This window comes from Phymastichus coffea, unplaced genomic scaffold (genome assembly GCF_024137745.1).
Source record: "Phymastichus coffea isolate CEN01 unplaced genomic scaffold, Cenicafe_Pcof_1.1 PCOF00020, whole genome shotgun sequence".
NCBI lineage: Eukaryota > Metazoa > Arthropoda > Insecta > Hymenoptera > Eulophidae > Phymastichus > Phymastichus coffea.
Genome location: NW_026706831.1, coordinates 1,176,236 through 1,195,263, shown reverse-complemented (window position 1 = coordinate 1,195,263; position 19,028 = coordinate 1,176,236). Strand labels below are relative to the sequence as shown.

At 31.1% G+C, this 19,028-nt stretch overlaps 1 protein-coding gene across 1 annotated transcript in view; it reads left to right on the top strand.

The window, feature by feature from the left end:
• Positions 1–2,687: 2,687 nt before the first annotated feature.
• The window catches only part of LOC131675393 (dynein axonemal heavy chain 8), a 53,767-nt gene continuing 37,426 nt past the window's right edge, over positions 2,688–19,028 (top strand). Inside the window, exons 1-44 of the mRNA XM_058954361.1 lie at positions 2,688–2,754; positions 2,846–3,009; positions 3,084–3,260; positions 3,339–3,560; positions 3,626–3,727; positions 3,829–3,975; positions 4,044–4,318; positions 4,445–4,784; positions 4,864–5,575; positions 5,664–5,823; positions 5,914–6,131; positions 6,211–6,329; positions 6,423–6,603; positions 6,716–7,217; positions 7,327–7,581; positions 7,692–7,932; positions 8,021–8,220; positions 8,291–8,462; positions 8,524–8,669; positions 8,746–8,884; positions 8,947–9,177; positions 9,253–9,458; positions 9,534–9,754; positions 9,844–9,992; positions 10,080–10,216; positions 10,281–10,419; positions 10,519–10,739; positions 11,439–11,622; positions 11,696–11,836; positions 11,913–12,260; positions 12,393–12,579; positions 12,660–12,805; positions 12,901–13,099; positions 13,193–13,311; positions 13,384–13,720; positions 13,813–14,083; positions 14,154–14,354; positions 14,469–14,714; positions 14,860–15,178; positions 15,265–15,714; positions 15,861–16,037; positions 16,308–16,475; positions 16,554–16,769; positions 18,449–18,586. Of these exons, the coding sequence (XP_058810344.1) occupies positions 2,688–2,754; positions 2,846–3,009; positions 3,084–3,260; positions 3,339–3,560; positions 3,626–3,727; positions 3,829–3,975; positions 4,044–4,318; positions 4,445–4,784; positions 4,864–5,575; positions 5,664–5,823; positions 5,914–6,131; positions 6,211–6,329; positions 6,423–6,603; positions 6,716–7,217; positions 7,327–7,581; positions 7,692–7,932; positions 8,021–8,220; positions 8,291–8,462; positions 8,524–8,669; positions 8,746–8,884; positions 8,947–9,177; positions 9,253–9,458; positions 9,534–9,754; positions 9,844–9,992; positions 10,080–10,216; positions 10,281–10,419; positions 10,519–10,739; positions 11,439–11,622; positions 11,696–11,836; positions 11,913–12,260; positions 12,393–12,579; positions 12,660–12,805; positions 12,901–13,099; positions 13,193–13,311; positions 13,384–13,720; positions 13,813–14,083; positions 14,154–14,354; positions 14,469–14,714; positions 14,860–15,178; positions 15,265–15,714; positions 15,861–16,037; positions 16,308–16,475; positions 16,554–16,769; positions 18,449–18,586 (9,690 nt within the window). The remainder of the gene's footprint in view (positions 2,755–2,845; positions 3,010–3,083; positions 3,261–3,338; positions 3,561–3,625; positions 3,728–3,828; positions 3,976–4,043; positions 4,319–4,444; positions 4,785–4,863; positions 5,576–5,663; positions 5,824–5,913; positions 6,132–6,210; positions 6,330–6,422; positions 6,604–6,715; positions 7,218–7,326; positions 7,582–7,691; positions 7,933–8,020; positions 8,221–8,290; positions 8,463–8,523; positions 8,670–8,745; positions 8,885–8,946; positions 9,178–9,252; positions 9,459–9,533; positions 9,755–9,843; positions 9,993–10,079; positions 10,217–10,280; positions 10,420–10,518; positions 10,740–11,438; positions 11,623–11,695; positions 11,837–11,912; positions 12,261–12,392; positions 12,580–12,659; positions 12,806–12,900; positions 13,100–13,192; positions 13,312–13,383; positions 13,721–13,812; positions 14,084–14,153; positions 14,355–14,468; positions 14,715–14,859; positions 15,179–15,264; positions 15,715–15,860; positions 16,038–16,307; positions 16,476–16,553; positions 16,770–18,448; positions 18,587–19,028) is intronic.

The following is a 19,028-nucleotide window of genomic DNA, read 5'->3' as shown; positions in this document are numbered from 1 at the left end:
AATACATTGTCCTCAATTTTAAACACTTCTAAACGTTTAAATTCAGCGACAATATATTTCTTATGAGCGACATCACAATTACACACTTAAAACGTTTAAATTTAAACACATAGGATTTTAAGGTTTTGCCATGAGATTAGCTAGAGATGGTAAAATAGTTTATCTTAATTAAATAATTGTTAAACTATTCGATATTGTACTTCTTATTTATTTGAATTATCTCTCATTTTGATTTTATAGCCGCCATATCTAGAGACGTATCAATTCAAGTTTGATTTAATTCGCTAATCAGTGACTGGCATTGCTTATAATTTGTCCGTGTTAATATATTTTGTATATGAATTATGAAAATAAAATAAAATAGACAAAGATTATAAAAAATAGGTGAACAAGAATTCTTTTATAACAATATTTTTGTAAATTTATATTCGTACGTGTGACACGATTACTGAATCCAATTATACTGACTAACAATTAGAGAAGCCGTAGATACTGGTTATAATAATTAAATATTTTACCTACAAAAATTCATTGGCTTATACATTGTTTTGTATTTTAATCGATATTCATCATTGTTATATTTTCCGCAAATTTACAATAATAATATTCATAATACATAACCAAATCAATCATTAATTAATTTTTTTTTCAATGTATATTGTAAGCGACTGCAGCATTTATTTTTCTGTTGCTTTCTATTACAAAAATGTACGAAAATACATGTAAAATAAAAACAAGAATACCCTAATTAATAAGATAATTAGAAAATGCTACTCATATCGTTCATATTTTATTATAATTAAATAATGGTGTTCAATGTTCGTGCAGATGTTGGTTCACGGAGATAGTGTAACAATTTGCTATGTTACCGACAATAGTATTTTAATAGTTCAATAAATGTACGAGGGTCGTTTGAAAAGTCCGTGCAAAGTCAGAGAGATGGCGCTACTAGTGCGTATCAAGGTCATTTACAGTTAGTGGCATATCTTGGAAGAGCACACACCAAGTTTCAACCAGATCGGCCAATTACTTTGCGTTTTACATTCGTTTCAATCAAAGAAATCGAGTGGTTGTAAAAAAATGGACGAAAAAGAATTTCGTGTATTGATTAAACATTACTTTTTCAAAGGCAAAACGCCTCAGGAGATTAAACAGAAGCTTGATAAATATTATGGCGATTGTGCACCTTCGACTAGAATGGTTTATAAGTGGTTTTAAAATTTTCGGAGTGGCAATATGAGCACAAAAGACGCTGAACGTCCTGGACGCCTTGTTAAGGTTACCACTTCAGAAATCATTGATAAAATCCATGATATGGTGATGGCTGACATAAGAGTGAAGATGCGTAAAATTGCTAGTACTGTAGGCATCTCGAGCGAACGGTAACATAATATTTTGCACCAACATTTGGACATGAAAAAGCTATCCGCTAGATGGGTGCCGCGATTGCTCACGATTGAGCAAAAACGAGATCGTGTGAAGTGTTGCAAGAATGGTTTGCAGCTGTTCCAGTAAAATCCGCAAGACTTTAAGCGTCGTTTCATCACTGTAGATCAAACATGGATACATCACTACACTTCTGAGATCAAAGAACAGTCTAAACAATGGGTTACCAAGGGGGAATCTGCTCCGAAAAAGGCGAAGACAATTTCTTCGGCCGAGAAGGTTATGGCGACTGTCTTTTGGGATTCGCAAGGAATAATCTTCATCAACTATCTGGAAAAGGGTAAAACCATTACACGCGAATATTATTCATCGTTATTGAATCGTTTGAAAACCGAGTTGCTAGAGAAACGTCCACGATTGGCCCACAAAAAAGTCCTCTTCCACCATGACAATGCGCCAGCTCCCGCCTCAGCAGTTGTGGCCGCAAAACTGATGGAGATAGGATTCCAACTCGTTTCACATCCCCCTATTCTCCAGACTTGGCTCCGTCGGACTACTATTTGTTCTCTAATATGAAAAAATGGCTGGCGGGGAAAAGATTTTATTCAAACGAGGAGGTGATTGCAGAAACGAATGCCTGTTTTACAGACTTGAACAAATCCTATTATTTGGAAGGGATAAACAAACTAGAGTAGCGTTGGATGAAGTGTATAAGCCTAAAAGGAGACTATGTTGAAAAATAAAAAAGATTTATTAAAAAAAATCAAGCAGTTTTTATTTTTGCACGGACTTTTCAAACGACCCTCGTATATATGACTTTTGTAATTTGTCATGAGTTCTATCATTTCTATTAGAAAAAATAATTTTGACGAAATCCATTTACTAATCTTTCTCTTCTTTTTAATTTTTGTTCAAAAATAAAAAACCATTCCAGTATAAGATGAACGATATACACAATGCTTTATAATTTTATTATAAAAAATAGTTATTGCTTTTTTGAAATGCCGTCGCTATAGGCGTAGAGAAGTATGCGTTACTGAATTCGCAATTGTTTATAAATGTAAGCTAACCAAACTGTTCAATTTACGCTGAGCAGTCAGTGCCTTCAAAAAGTGGCAAACATAATTATGTAATTTTTATAGAAGAAGAACAATGTTCATAATATTTTATTAAAATAATTATATTATTTTCGTGGTAATACCGTCGAACAAAAGGATGAACATCTAAATCTGTTTGTAAATATAAAATAAACAAACTGATTGATTTGACCAGAGCATTTAGTGATTTTAAGATTTAGCAAAATGTCACAGTCAAACGTTGAACAAAATTTTATAGATGATTTTCAAGACTTTTGTACGTTTATGAATAGTGAGTATGAGCAATTATTAATAATTTCAAAGTATTATAATTCATTAAACTTTAATTTATTCATGATAAATCTATACTACGCGTAACAAAGCTACCAAGAATTATATTAACCAAGTTGTTATATTGAGTATCGATGAAAATTTCTACGAAAAACATTTGTCAAATCAAGATTTGATTATTCAGAATGTAGGAAATTTGGATATTTTATTAAGAGTTGAAAACATCGTTAAAGAATGGATGAAATTAATGGAAAAGGTACTTAAATGCATTATGCAATAATGATTGCATTAATCGATTATTGTTATTTTTATTTTGATGAATGATTAAAGGAATTAGTAGTAAGCCAGCAGTTAAGAAGAGAAACTGAAATAATCGGACCATCAGCTGAACTGATTTACTGGCGGAAAATACTTACATGTTTTTCATCACTTGGAAAGCAGATAAGATCATTTCCTATTCAATCCCATTTGACTTTTTTAATAATATCTAAATCGAAAGTTATACAGGTATGTTGAATCGTGAGTGACTATTTTATATTACATATAAATCTTATTAAGGTCAATATAATCTTTTTAATTATTTAGAAATGGAAAAAGTTGGAAGATCACGTTACAGCCACTGAAATATTATCAGAAGACAACGTAAAATATTTATATGTTTTGGAAAAGTTTACCTATCCATTGTACAGACTATCACCGACTCAACTTGATGAACATCTGCTGTCTTTGATGTATGTACTGCAAATGATTTTTGCGATGTCTCGCTTTTTAAATACTAAAGAAATGGTTACCGCCGTTTTCGTTAAGGTTGGCTAATATTTTAATTAGAAAACTGATATTTCAATTGCTTTTCAATAAGTATAATTTCACAGATAACAAACCAGCTTATATTATCGTGCAAGTCTTTTTTAACCAATAACAATGAAATTTCTATATGGGATGAAAGAAAATCTGATATGATAGCTAAAATGAAAGTAAGTCTCGCATCAAATATAGAACAAGGATTAGAAGGAAGGAGTGAATAGTTATAATGTTGTTTCAGTTATTAATTTGTTATTTTATTTCCAATTTGCAGAAGTGTATAGAACTCGAGAGATCCTATTGGAATTATTACAATCAAATGAGACAAAAAGTTAAAGAAAATTCAAATGAACCATTAATAGATGTTTCAGAAGTACATGTTTTTGGAAAATTTAACATGTTTACAGAGAGATTGGTCAAAGTAATGTTTAATTTATAAATAATTTTTTTTATCATAATTAATAACAATATTAATTATTAATGTTGTAGATTATTAATGTACTGGAAACGACGACAACTTACTCTATTTTACACAGTTCAAAAATTGAAGGAATCACCATTTTTGCACAAAAGTTTACAACATTTTTTGAAAAAATTATTTCCAAAACACACGATCCCTTAAATTTTCGGAAAAATGATTTTGATATTGATTACAATGAATTTAAAAAGAACACTGGCGATACGGAACTCGAACTCCGCAAATTTTTCTACATATCTGTTGATGATTTACCCTCAATCGAGCAAACATTGGCAATGATCAAGAGGTAATCTATAAATTAATATATAATTTTTTTAACGACACTGTAATACACCCACACACAGACATACGTACAATTTAGAAATAAATTAAAGGTAAGAAAAAAATTATGCGTTCTCTTTCTATCCAAAAGGTTCCAGAAATTGGATTTCAGTCAATTATGGATTGATAGAAAATATTTGGAACTAATAGTTATGTTCGAAGCTGAAGTAGAAAATATAAGAGATGGATACAACGAAAACAGATCTAACCCGCCTGTGCCTAGAAATATACCTATGATTTCTGGTAGAATATTATGGATACGACAACTTGAAAAGCGTATGGAATCTCCAATGGAAAAATATAAAACTCGTCCTAAAGTTATGGTACATGATAAAATGCAAAAATGCATTAAAATGTATAATGCTTTAATGACAGTTTTTATTCACTACGAGATATTATATCATAAAGCATGGTTTGATTCTACTGATACAGTAACTATTTCTTTCATTTTACGTACCATCCATTAAATATAAATTAGGTTATACAATTTTCTAATTTCATAATCTATAGGTTCGGCTTGCATTAATAGCTCCTCTTCTTCTTCGGAACTTAAAAACGAACAAATACGTCGTAAACTTCGATCCATATATTATAGAAGTGATTCGAGAAACTGAATATATGTTAAAATTTGATTTAAACGTGCCAGATTTCATCAAGATCATATTTTTTTCCAAAGAAAAAATACTATCTCACGTCGACGAAATCAAAGTATTAGTAGAAAAAAATAATGCTCTAAGAAGATCTATTCCATCTTTATTTTTAAAATTAATGAAACCTTGTCTCTCTGATTTGGAATCATCATTTCAACCTTGTTTATCAACTATAACGTGGACTTCATTGAAAATTTCTGACACTTTTAACGATATAGAGTTAACGATGAATAGAGTACAAACTTTTCTAAAGAAAGTAATTGATATGAAAGAAACGAGAATCGAAGAAATTTTTGAATCAATCTCTGATACGCAACTGATCAAATTTTGTGATCATCCTCAATATCCAGAATTATTTTCAAAAGACATTATGGAGTTCACAGTAAAAACAGGCCGTGAATTAGGCATAAAGTGTTCAACGGCTGAGCAGGCAGTAATTGATATAATAAATAAATTTGCCGATTTAATTGATGATCCAAAAGTTCAAGACCTAAAATATGATTGGATGGATCCTTCAAAAGTAAACAAACCAGTTACGTCTCAGACAAAATTAACAGATGAATTTGAAATTGGTAAAATACATTTTCCACTTATCTCAAATTACTTACTTATTTTCCCATTAATTTTTCATAAATTTTGAATATGATTCCGAAATTATAGGATTCAACGTAATCGAAAAATTGATCAGTATTAACATCAAACATTTTCACAACGACTGTATGGAGTTGTTCGCATATTTCAATCAAAAATTAGTTGATTCTTTAGTTAAGTGCACTCGGAAAACATTAGAAATGTTGAAGAAAATAGTCGGATCATCTAAGCAAGTGATTCGATATAAATTTTAATTTTCATGCTAGTCGTTTAAATTTCATGATATCATATTTGACATTGATTATTATGATCATTGTAGTATTGTTTTCAGAAAAAATAGTACTGGAAAAGATGAAAAGCTTTTGATGGAAACTGATTTTATACTTATGATTCCTAACATTGTTATAGTTCCATCTATAGATGAATTGCAACAACATTTTAATAATGTCATGAGTAGTCTATTTAATGTACACCAATCTGTTACAATGTGGGGTCAACTATTCGCCAACAAAAACATGATTAGTGATACTGATGCGGGTAAAGTAACACTGTTAAAGCAGAGCTCATTTTAAGTTATAATATTGAAAAATCAATAAATAAATCTAATCTACTATAGGTTCATCTCTGACGAATTATTACGAGTATATTATAAACCATAAGGAAATTATTCGGAGTTCAATGAATTTGCAAGGAGCTATGTTTGTTCTGAAAGACGATATTACACAAATTGGAAATGTAAAATATTTTTTCAAAAATTAAACTTTGCGAGTTCCAGCAGAATCACAATAAAATTTAAAGTAAATGTCGTAAATTATTTGAAATTTACAGATTTATTTACAATATTCTTATTTGTGGACTGAGGATAGAAACAAACAAATCGAAGATTTTGTAAAATCGAAGCCATTTATCCATGAAATAAGAGCAAAATTTATTAAATACGAAGAGTTATTCTTAGAAATAGAAAATCTTCAACCGTATCACACTGTTGGGCCTCTTCAAATCAACATGGGTGAATATACTCTGTTTTTTATTTTTTTTTTAATTTTTATTACATTGTATTAATATTTTTTTTATTGAATGATCCACCTTGAGCTTATTAAGATCTCGTAAAAATATTTCAGATAAGCTAAAACTAGCATTAATGGTAGAAGCTATAGCGTGGAAAATAACATTGGGCACAGTACTTTCAGATTCTTATAAAGACAAATTAAAAGTAATATCAGAATACATAGTCAATAAAAATAAACTTTTAAATCGACCAATAAAAGATCTGGAAGATGTAAGAATCGCCATGAAATGTCTTGCTGAAGTTCGAGAAGATTTTATTCTTATGGATAGAGAACTAATGTTAATTGAAGAAATCTATGCGCTTATAGCTACATTTCAGATCGAAATTTCAAAGGAAGAGCAAGATATCGTTGACAGTATTAGATATAATTTCACAAATATGTTAAAAACAGCAAAAGAAGTTCAAGCGACTGTGTGTGAAATGCAAAAACCACTGAAAAACGAACTTACCGATGGAGTTGCAGTTTTAAAAAATGAAGTTATAACATTCTATAGAGACTTCGAAATAAAAGGACCTATGGTTGACAACATTTCGGCTAAGGAAGCAAGTGAAAGGTCGAGTAATGTTTGGTTATAACGAAATATGGATCTGAGTTTTCTTTTAATTCTTAGTTCTAAGTATTGATATAAATGTATTCATAGTTCGATTTTTCGTGATTTTCAGAGTACTACTATTTCAAGGTTGGTTTGATAGCTTGTGGGAGCGCTATGAAACATATAGCAGTGGAGAAAGTTTGTTTGGCATTGAAATAACAGAATATCCAGAATTAAATCATCGCAAAAGAGAACTAAACTTATTGCAGAAATTGTATGGACTCTATTTACAAGTTATGCACTCTGTCGATGGGTACTACAAGATGCCTTGGTCAGAATTAGATACAGATGTCATTATCGCAGAACTGACCGACTTTCAAAATAAGTTAGTACGCTGCATATTTATTAAATATTACAATTTTTAAATCTAAATAAAAAAACGAAGCATAACAACGGTAAATAGATTTTACGTGGTACATTGAAATCGTTTTGCAGATGCCGCAGACTACCTAGAGGTTTGAGAGAATGGCCGGCCTATATTGAATTAAAAAAGAAAATCGACGACTTCAATGAGACCTGCCCTCTGTTAGAATTAATGGCAAATAAAGCAATGAAAGAGCGGCATTGGGATAGGATGTCTGAACTTTGCAATTATACGTTTGACATCGAATCTGAGACATTCAACTTGGCTAGCGTTATGGAGGCTCCATTATTGGAACATAAAGATGAAGTTGAAGTAAGTTTCCAATATATATGAAGTAAATTTTTAACTATTTATTCGAATTTTGTCGCTGTAATATCTCACGCTAATTATTCGGTCGAAGGATATTTGTATAAGTGCCATCAAAGAAAAAGATATTGAAAGCAAATTAAGACAAGTAATAGCTGACTGGTCCATAGTTAATTTGCAATTTTCTAATTTTAAATCACGAGGGGAACTTCTATTGAAAGGACTTGAAACTCAAGAAATTATTGCTCAATTGGAGGATAGTTTGATGATCACAAGCTCGCTCCTTGCCAACCGGTACAACATTTCTTGTGCATGATCTCAAACATTTTTTGTCATGTGAAATTTTAATCTCACTTTGGTCTAGATATAATGCGCCTTTCAAAAGGGATATACAACTCTGGCAAAATAAGTTGAATAATTCCTCAGAAATATTAGCAAAGTGGTTGATTGTACAAAACTTGTGGGCATATCTTGAGGCAGTATTTATAGGAGGTGACATTTCCAAGCAGTTACCGGCGGAAGCAAAACGATTTAACGTAACTGTAAAAAATATATGATCAGTTGATATTGGATTCATTCGTTTTTCTTAACTTTTAGGCTATTGATAAATCTTGGGTGAAATTAATGTATCGTGCTCGAGATAAATTAAATGCTGTTGAAACTTGCACAGGAGATGAAACTATGGGCCAATTTTTGCCTCATTTACTTGAGCAACTGGAAGCTTGTCAAAAATCGCTAAGCGGGTATGATGGAAAGCTTTGAAATACTTAAAAATAATAACTAAACAACCACACTTTAAAAGCAATATTTCATCTATAGCTATCTGGAAACTAAGAGAGTGGTATTTCCACGATTTTGTTTTATATCAGATCCAACTTTACTAGAAATTTTAGGACAAGCTGCTGATTCTCACACCATTGTGAATTACTTAGATGGATTTTTTGACAACGTGGCCAAAGTATTTTTTACTACTCCGGATAAAATACTTTATATTATTGTATTTTATTTTTATTTTTCCAGTTGGATTTCTCAGAAAAAGAATACGATAAGGTCATAACTATGTATTCGCGTGAGAATGAACAAGTTATATTTGAAAAGCCAGTACTCTGCACTGGAGGCGTTGAAAATTGGTTAAACTCTTTATTAAAAATGCATCAGCAATCTGTCGGCGTAGTCATCGCTCAAGGGCTGCAAACTTTAGTAGAACCAGGAACAGATTTACTATCACTTATCGATAATTCCATACTACAGGTCACTATGTCATAAAATTGAATGCGACGGATAGCTTTTTTAATCAAATATATAATAAATTGAATGCTCATCTAGGTTGGTCTATTGGCAATACAAGTTCTCTGGACACAACAATCAGAAATAGCGTTGGTTAGCTCAAAAAAAGATCGAACAATAATGAAAAGGACAAATCAGTTTTTTCTTGATCTTTTGAATAGAATGATCGAAGTTACTGTTAAAGATCTAACAAGCTACGCGAGATTAAAATATGAGGCCTTAATTACTATTCACGTACATCAAAGGTAATAAAATATCATGATAAAATTGAATATGGATTAAATTTGCTTGGTGTGAATTCAACTAATAGTTCCATTTAGGGATATTTTTGATGTTCTATGTCGTTTGAGAATAAAAAATGTACATGATTTCGAATGGTTGAAGCAAGCTCGTTTTTACTATGACGAAGAGTCCGAAGGAGTGCCCATTAGAATTACCGACGTTGAATTCATTTATCAAAATGAATTCCTTGGTTGCACAGATCGACTTGTTGTTACACCTTTAACGGACAGATGTTATATTACACTAGCCCAAGCAGTCGGTTAGTCACACATTTCAGCATCCAAAAAACGATCAAGTCTCTTACTTTATCTAATCTATTTTTCACAATAATATCGTACTATTTGGTAGGAATGAATTTCGGTGGTGCTCCGGCTGGGCCAGCAGGAACTGGAAAAACAGAAACTACGAAGGATATGGGAAAAGCTCTGGGAAAGTATGTAGTTGTATTTAATTGTTCGGATCAAATGGATTTTCGAGGATTAGGCCGAATATTTAAAGTGATTTAAATTTATTATTCCTATCTTTTCTTAATGTTCCAATCAGTCGATCTTAACAAATATTTTTGCGATACCAAATTTTAATAGGGTTTAGCGCAATCTGGAACATGGGGATGTTTTGATGAATTTAATCGAATCGACTTGCCGGTACTCTCTGTCGCAGCACAACAAATCGCTATAGTATTAAATGCAAGAAAAGAAAGGAGTTTAAACTTTTTATTCAGGTTTTTAGTAGAACTCATAGCTAATGATAACACTCGTTAAATTTTTTTTTTCATATAATTTCAGTGACGGAGAAATATACAGTATTGATTATGAATTTGGATTATTTATAACTATGAATCCTGGTTACGCGGGCAGGCAAGAATTACCTGAAAATTTAAAAATCATGTTCCGTAGCGTTGCTATGATGGTCCCAGATCGACAAGTGAATTATAAAAATTTGTCTATTAAATTATGCAATCACATGTCTTTGTGGTATCAAAACTAAAATATTTTTTCCGAAAAATGTTTATTCTTTAAATAGATTATCATGAGAGTAAAATTAGCTGCATGTGGTTTTAAAGAAAATCTTCTCTTATCCCGGAAATTTTTCACACTTTACAAGCTTTGTGAAGAGCAACTCAGTAAACAAGTGCATTATGACTTTGGATTAAGAAATATTTTGTCCTGCCTAAGAACTCTTGGTGCGCAAAAGAGAGCTCATCCTGGCGAATCTGAGGAAACAACATTAATGAGAGTATTGAGGTATATATTTTCAGTGCATGAATGCAATTAAATATGATTAAATTATTTATATAGAATTTAATACTCGTTTTTTATGCGATATACGAGCCCATTTATACATGTAACATTTTTTTAACAGCTATGCATAAAGCTGTTGTAACAAATTGTAACGGGGTTATTACTCCGTTTTTATTCCGTTAATTCGCTCGACACGCAATCATACCGGAATGCGTGCGGTGATATCAAAATATTCGAATTTATTACTCGGAGAGCAGGAAGGGACGGGAGTCAGTCAACCAACATACTAATAGCTAGAAATGGCAACAGTAAAATTATCGTTTGAATCATACGTGAGTTAGTTTATTTTCCTATACTCTACAAAATGCTTGGCCCGCGTGTTTATATTTACGTAGCTCGCGCGCGACAATAACATGCATCGCCGGATCGTCCGCAGCTCTTTGTTCGCTAAGTTAGCTTAAATGCACGCTACCGATTCTTACAGAGTCGCCGGTATAAAGGAATAGCAATCAATTAAACGCAGTCATATGTGAAAAATGTTATGTTAATGATTACTATACTGAAATACGATCATTACACTCTCATAATTTTTGAGTCTGAAACAAAATAAAGCTCAATACACTCATCGCAACAAAAAACACTACTTTTTCATTTCTAATTCATAATGTAATAATTTATTACAAAATTGGTTTATTCAAACAGAGACATGAATTTATCAAAACTAGTTGACGAGGACGAACCTTTATTCCTTTCACTTATTGACGATATGTTTCCGGGTATTAAATTAACTACTCAGAGTTATAAGGATTTACAAAGAGCTATTGCAAACGCAACTGACGTCCTCAAAATTATCAATCATCCAGAATGGAACTTGAAAACTATTCAAGTGTGCTGTCAATTACATTATTTTGAACTGCAGAAAAATTTTGCATATGATTAATTTTTATCAATTAATGTAGTTGTACGAGACTTCGCTTGTACGTCACGGATTAATGGTTCTTGGGCCGACTGGTTCGGGGAAAACTCAGTGCATGTGGACGCTTATGCGGGCTTTAACTGAATTAGGACAACCACATAAAGAAGTTCGAATGAACCCAAAGGTTTCTTACTCGCTCTAATTAATCAAATGCGGTGTCGAATTTGCACGCACCGAAGTGGTATCTATGGTAATTTTAGGCTATCACAGCTTCACAAATGTTCGGTCGGCTTGATGCTGCAACTAATGATTGGACGGACGGCATTTTCTCTACATTGTGGAGAAGATCAACCCAAATAAAGAAAACCGACTGTTTATGGATTGTTTTGGATGGACCTGTGGACGCAGTATGGATTGAAAATTTGAACTCTGTTTTGGACGACAATAAAACACTGACTTTAGCTAATGGTGATCGTATAATAATGGCTCCTAATAGTAAACTTGTTTTTGAGCCAGATAACGTGGATAATGCGTCACCAGCTACCGTTTCACGAATGGGCATGGTCTTTTTCAGTGCTTCGGTTTTGAAATGGAAACCAATTTTAGAGGTAATACGCGAAATGAAAAAAAAATGCATCGAAATTCATATTACATCATTTATATAGGCTATGTGAATATATATTGTTTCAATAGCATGTTATTACTCATAAACTTTCAAATTTATTATCGACTTTGCACAGGGTTGGTTTAAGTCAAGACCAAATAAATACATATCTATTCTACGAGAATTATTCAACCAGATATATGACGATGCACATAACTTCTTACAAACAAAACTTGTAACCAAAATGACTCTACTAGAATCAATGTATATTAGACAATGTATAGATTTACTCGAGGGTCTGTTACACAGTAATGAAACAAATTGTATTCATTCTACATATTTATTGTTGATTTTTTGTCAGTCAAATTAGTGTTATTATCAATTTTTTATTTTTCTATAGCAGGCATTATTTCTAATAGTCATGTTGAGAAAATCTTTTTATTCTCACTAATGTGGAGTCTTGGTGCAGTTCTAGAACTTGATGGACGCACAGCGCTTCAAAACTATGTACTGCATCATCCGTCAAATTTAAATTGGCCAAATTGTCAAGTTCGTTAATTATAACTTATTACGAAATCACTTAGTTCGTTTTTGAATTAAAATAATAAACGTATTTATTTAATAATAAAATAATTATTTTGTAGGATGATGAGACTATATTTGAATTTCTTGTATCAGAGATAGGAGAATGGCAACATTGGAGTGAACGAGTTACCGATTTTGAATATCCACCTGACAAAGTACTAGAATACTACACAATTTTAGTTCCTAATATTGATAATACAAGAACTTTATACTTGATTGACTTAATCACGAAACAGGAAAAAGCGATTCTTTTGATTGGTATGAATTTCCATAACTAGATCAACTTCCTAAAATTTGTTACAGATAACGCATATTTATTTAGTATCTATTTATTTATATTTTGAATTACAGGAGAACAAGGTACAGGAAAAACAGTCATGATCAAAAGCTCCATGTCCCAGCACGATCCTGAGTACCATTTGAATAAATCATTCAATTTCTCATCTGCATCAACACCTAACATGGTTCAAGTAAACACAGATTTTATTTTATGAAAATATGTTAAAATATTATTGAGTAATTTTCTTATTGATTATTTGAAGCGAGTATTTGAAAGTTACGTAGAAAAGCGAGTCGGATTGACCTACGGCCCTCCAAATGGCCGAAAAATGAGCGTTTTTATAGATGATATAAATATGCCTGTAATTAATGAGTGGGGTGATCAAGTTACCAATGAGATTGTACGCCAAATGATGGAGTATAAAGGCTTTTATTCATTGGACAAACCGGGAGATTTTCTAATTATACAAGATATAATATTACTAGCAGCAATGATTCATCCTGGTGGTGGTAGGAATGACATTCCACCGCGCTTGAAAAGACAGTTTAATATATTTAATTGTACTTTACCATCAAATAAGTCTATGGATACGATTTTCAGTAAATATTTCTTTGTTCACTCCATTGCAATAGATTAATTTTAATTATTTTACAACTATAATATCTATTATAATCTTTTTTTAAATATTTAGGGTCCATTGGCATAGGATACTTTTGCCTAGAAAGATTTTCCAACGCCATAGTTGATTTTCTACCAAAATTAATCCCTCTTACAAGATCAATATGGCAACAAACAAAGAACAAACTTTTACCAACTCCAGCGAAATTTCATTATATATTTAACTTACGTGACGTATCCCGAATATGGGAAGGAATATTGAAAATTGAAAAGAACGAATGCGAATCCATTAACACGCTTTTAAAATTATGGAAACATGAATGCATCAGAGTAATTTCCGACAGGTCAATGTCTATTCATAAAATCTTAATAATAATTACATGACATTGATTATTATTTCATATTGGCATTAAGGTTCACTGATTTTGTTGATAAAGAATGGTTCCAAGGTATGTTATCTAAAACTGCCGAAGAACAACTTGGAACTGATTATCAGTATTATGATTCATCTGAAACTTACTTTGTAAGTTTTCTGCGAGATCCACCGGAGGCCACAGGCGATGAACCGGAAGATTTTGAAATAGTTGCTCCAAAGACTTACGAAGAATTACCAAGGTAATATCTAATAATTTATTCAAAAAGAGCGTATTGAAACAACTATATAGTACGTTAATGAATATCACACCGTTACTGTTTTAATCGATTTCAATTGATTCCATCTATTGATAGTTATGAGATCGTCATTGCCAGAGTAAAGTCTTTTATGGATCAATTTAATGAATACATCCGAGGGATACATCTTGATTTAGTATTGTTTCATGACGCTCTCGTGCATCTATTTCGAATATCAAGAATATTTTTAATGCCAAGAGGTAATGCTATGTTGGTTGGAATCGGGGGATCGGGAAAACAATCTCTAACTCGACTTGCCGCCTTCATGGCTGGTTTCAACTTTTTCCAAATAGTCCTTACCAGGTATGTCTAACTTACATTTTGCCATTTTTCAAATTATCATTCGTAAAATGACCGCGAGAAAAAGAAAAATAACCATGCACCTAGAAACGAAAATATTTTAACAGAACTATGAGGTAATCATTAGGTAATTAAACTGACTTTGCAGGAGTTACAACGTACAAAATTTAATGGAAGACTTGCGAAGAATATACCGAGAAGCAGGAGCAGGATCGAAAGGAATGACATTTATTTTTACTGATAACGAAATCAAAGAAGAGGGTTTCCTTGAATTTATTAATAATATATTGAGCGTCGGTGAAGTGGCAAATTTATTCGCAAAAGATGAACTTGACGATATTCTGTCAAATATTGTACCTTTAATGAAAAAAGAAGATCCAAAAAGACCTCCGACACAAGATAATCTTTATAATTTCTTCATTACCAGAGCAAGAAATAATCTGCATCTAGCTTTATGTTTTTCCCCAGTGAGTCGATTCATTATCCATTATTAATCCAATATATTATGAAGCTAAGAATCTAAGGAATATCATTTGTATTTTCTTTTAAACAGATAGGTGAAAAATTTCGGTCTCGGTCCTTAAAATTTCCCGGCTTGATAGCTGGCTGCACAATTAACTGGTTCTTCAAATGGCCTCCAGATGCATTATGCGCTGTAGGAGTACATTTTCTGAACGAATATGAAATTAAATGCTCTAATGATATTAAAAAGCAATTGATCGAGGTCATGGCTGATGTACAAGATAATGTCAACGATGCTTGTGTTGACTATTTCCATGTATTTCGACGACAATGTTTTGTCACACCTAGGTCATTCTTAACTTTCATTGACTCGTATAAGGAAATTTACCTGCAAAATTTAAATGGCATCAACGAATTAGCTTATCGAATGAGTAATGGCTTAAGTAAGTTAGTCGATGCTGCAGTACAAGTTGATGACTTACGAAAAGTTTTATTGAAAAATCAAGAAGATATTGCGGTTAAAAATATTCAAGTAGAGGCTGTAAGTTGTGAAAAAATTAAAACTAATTAATGAGACTCAATATTTTTATACCAAAACTAAAACTTTATTACCAGATTGATTAATATTGCTCTTTGATTAATTTTTATATTTCGTTAATATTTAATGTAAAACATAATTTATTTTAGATATTAGTTACGGTTAACCAGAAAAAAGAAGAAGCTGAAACCGTGAAAGCAAAAGTTCAAGAAACTAAAGATGAAGCTGAAGCTTTGCTAAAAATTATTTCCAAAGATAAATCCATAGCAGAAAAAAAATTGAAAGCCGCCGAACCAGCTCTTTTAGAAGCCGAAGCAGCTTTGCAGGTGATGCCATTGATTGTTTCTTCCTTCAAATAAAAATGTTGAGTTCTTTGAATTAAATGTTTGATGATATTATTATTATTTTAAAATAATTAAAAAATGTATTAACTTGTCTTAAAAAAACATTATCACTTGGGTGTCTGTTATCCCTTTTAAAAAATATAAAATCCAATCTATGTATAATTTTTTTACACACCTGTGCATGAATATTTAGATAAAGCCAAATAAAATATTTTTTTTATTTCACTCATATTTTCTAAAATTCACGTGCAGACAATAAAAGCTGCTGATATTGCTACAGTTCGAAAACTTGCTAAACCTCCTTATTTGATCACTCTCATAATGGATTGCGTTGTTATTTTGTTTGGAAAACGACTAGAGCCTGTTAAACCTGATTATGATAAGAAATTCCTTCAAGCATCTTGGAACGAAGCTTTAAAAGTGACCGAATTTGTTATTACTGTATTGATCATTGCATTCCGACAACTTTATATTTTTTCTATTTTTCAATTTTTTCAGGTCATGGCTGACACCAGATTTCTATTTAACTTACAAAATTTTCCGAAAGATAACATCAACGCGGAAACTGTAGATTTGATGATGCCTTACTTAAATTATCCCATGTACAATTTTGAAGCTGCGAAAACGGCCTGTGGTAATGTGGCAGGTTTAATACAATGGACAATGTCGATGGTTACTTTCTATGATATAAATAAAGACGTTTTACCATTAAAAGTAAGTGTTGATTCAAAATGTATCAAACCGTGGCCTATACAAACCATTTACTTTTATTGTTATCTCTTATATAATTCAATGCAATTAAAAATACCCTTATCTTAACGAAATTATAATCTGTTAATTTTGCTTCAATATATGTATATTTTTCAAGTAACATTATTTTATTCAATAGAAAAAAAATTTTCATTAAACTAGAATTAATTTTGTTTGGTTCGTTTCGTGATGAATAGTCAAATGCTTGTTTTTGAAAACGTAGCATACCGACTTGTAATGTAATTAACACACGCGTGCTTAGAAATTCGATCAGTTTTATAAATCTGCCGACTAGTAATATTAATTCGATTGTTGCAATAATAAATCCAATAGTCTTAAATTATCCTTAATATCTCTTTAATTTTACAAAATAGATTTATATTATTTTATTTTATAACCTCCTGGTTGAAAAAAACATATCCACTCAAGAACGACTAACAATATTGTGTTATTCTTTATTAATTTTGCAACAATTTTGATACCGAACACAAAGAAATGATTTTCTCATTACCACACAGTTGCGTGCATAAGTTAGTTCCCACCCTATACTAAAATTATTTAAAATTCAAAGTTTTCTAACTCCATTTATCATGGACGTAGAAAAACTCGCGGGGGCTCATTTTAAAGAATAAAGTAATACCTTTCATATTCTGTTGTTTATTTTTAATTAATAATCTCTTTTTTACATTAAATAAACGGAATAATTTTGTTTCATTTTTTATCCCTCGTAATAGACACCTTCTAACTTTTGAACGAGTAAGTCAATTTCTAAAAAATTAGATGGAATAAATGCGCATTTGTTTCCTCTATAAAATAAGTGACAGTGATCTTTTTATATCGAGTTAATAAAAAGTTACGTTCATTATTGTTAAAAAAATGACTTCAAGTTTGATTACATTCGAACATATGCAGTGTGGAAAAAAACTGCAAAGAGAAAAAATGTTTGTTTATGCATGTAGAATAAGAGTTTACTAAAAAAAAAATAAAGAATATATTAAAATATATTTTTTTTTCAAAACAAAAATTTTTTTTAGTAAATACTTATTCTACATATAAAAGCTAACATTTTTTCTCTTTACAGTTTTTTTTCACAGTGCATATATTCGAATCGAATGTAATTAAACTTGAAAATAATCCTTTTTTTCACAAAAATGAACGTAACTTTTTATTGGCTCGATAAAAAAAGATCCAGTGACACTTATTTTAAAGAGGAGCTAAATGCGTATCTATTCGCCTAATTTTTTAAAAATTAACTGACTCATTCAAAAATTAGAAAGTGTTTTTTACGAAAAAAAAAGATTTAGTTTTTTTAATGTAAAAATCACGATTTTAAATTAAAAAAACTAACTAAATATGAAATGTATTACTTTATTCTTTAAAATGAGTTTACTACGTCCATTATAGATCAAGCTAGAAAACTTTGAATTTTGGGTAATTTTAGTGTACGGTGGAAACTAACTTGTGCATAAAACTGTATATGGAATATCATTCATAAATCTAACAATGTTAAATCAGAATTTGATAATTCATGTTACTTTTTTAATATAAGTATTTTTTAAATTATTATTGAAAATAGCATTTGACGTTAGGGAAAATTGCAATTCATGTCTTGTACTTAATTTTCTATATATTTATTATTGTAGGCGAACTTAGCTATACAACAAGGAAAACATGATAAAGCAAATAGAAAATTACAAACTGCAGAGAAGCTGTTAAAAGCCAAAGACGAAGATTTACGTCAAGTTCAAAACGAATTTGATGAAGTTATGAAGGAACGACAAGTAAAGATTCCTTGTATCAAAATACAAAGGGTATCCCAAATATATCCGACCCAACAAAGAAAATGCAATAATATTTGGAAAATCGATTTTCACTTTTTAACATAGTCTCCTTTTAATTTGATATACTTATTCAGGCTACGTTCAATATTTCTGATACTCTGTTTATATTAAAAAGCGTTGAACTTCTCAAAATAGCCATTAATTACAAATTCCACCTCCTTATTGTCGACAATTAATTAGCGAACCATTTCTACATCTTTAGAAATAGATCAAATTCTAAGCGGGCTAAATCTAGTAAATAGTATACGTGTAGAAGCAACTATAACTTATTGATTTTAGCTATCGCAATGATCTATGTGAGAACGGATGCATTGTGGTGATCAAACAATATTCTTTTTTGTTCAATATGGTAGTTTATTCTTAATTCCATCACTAAGATGCT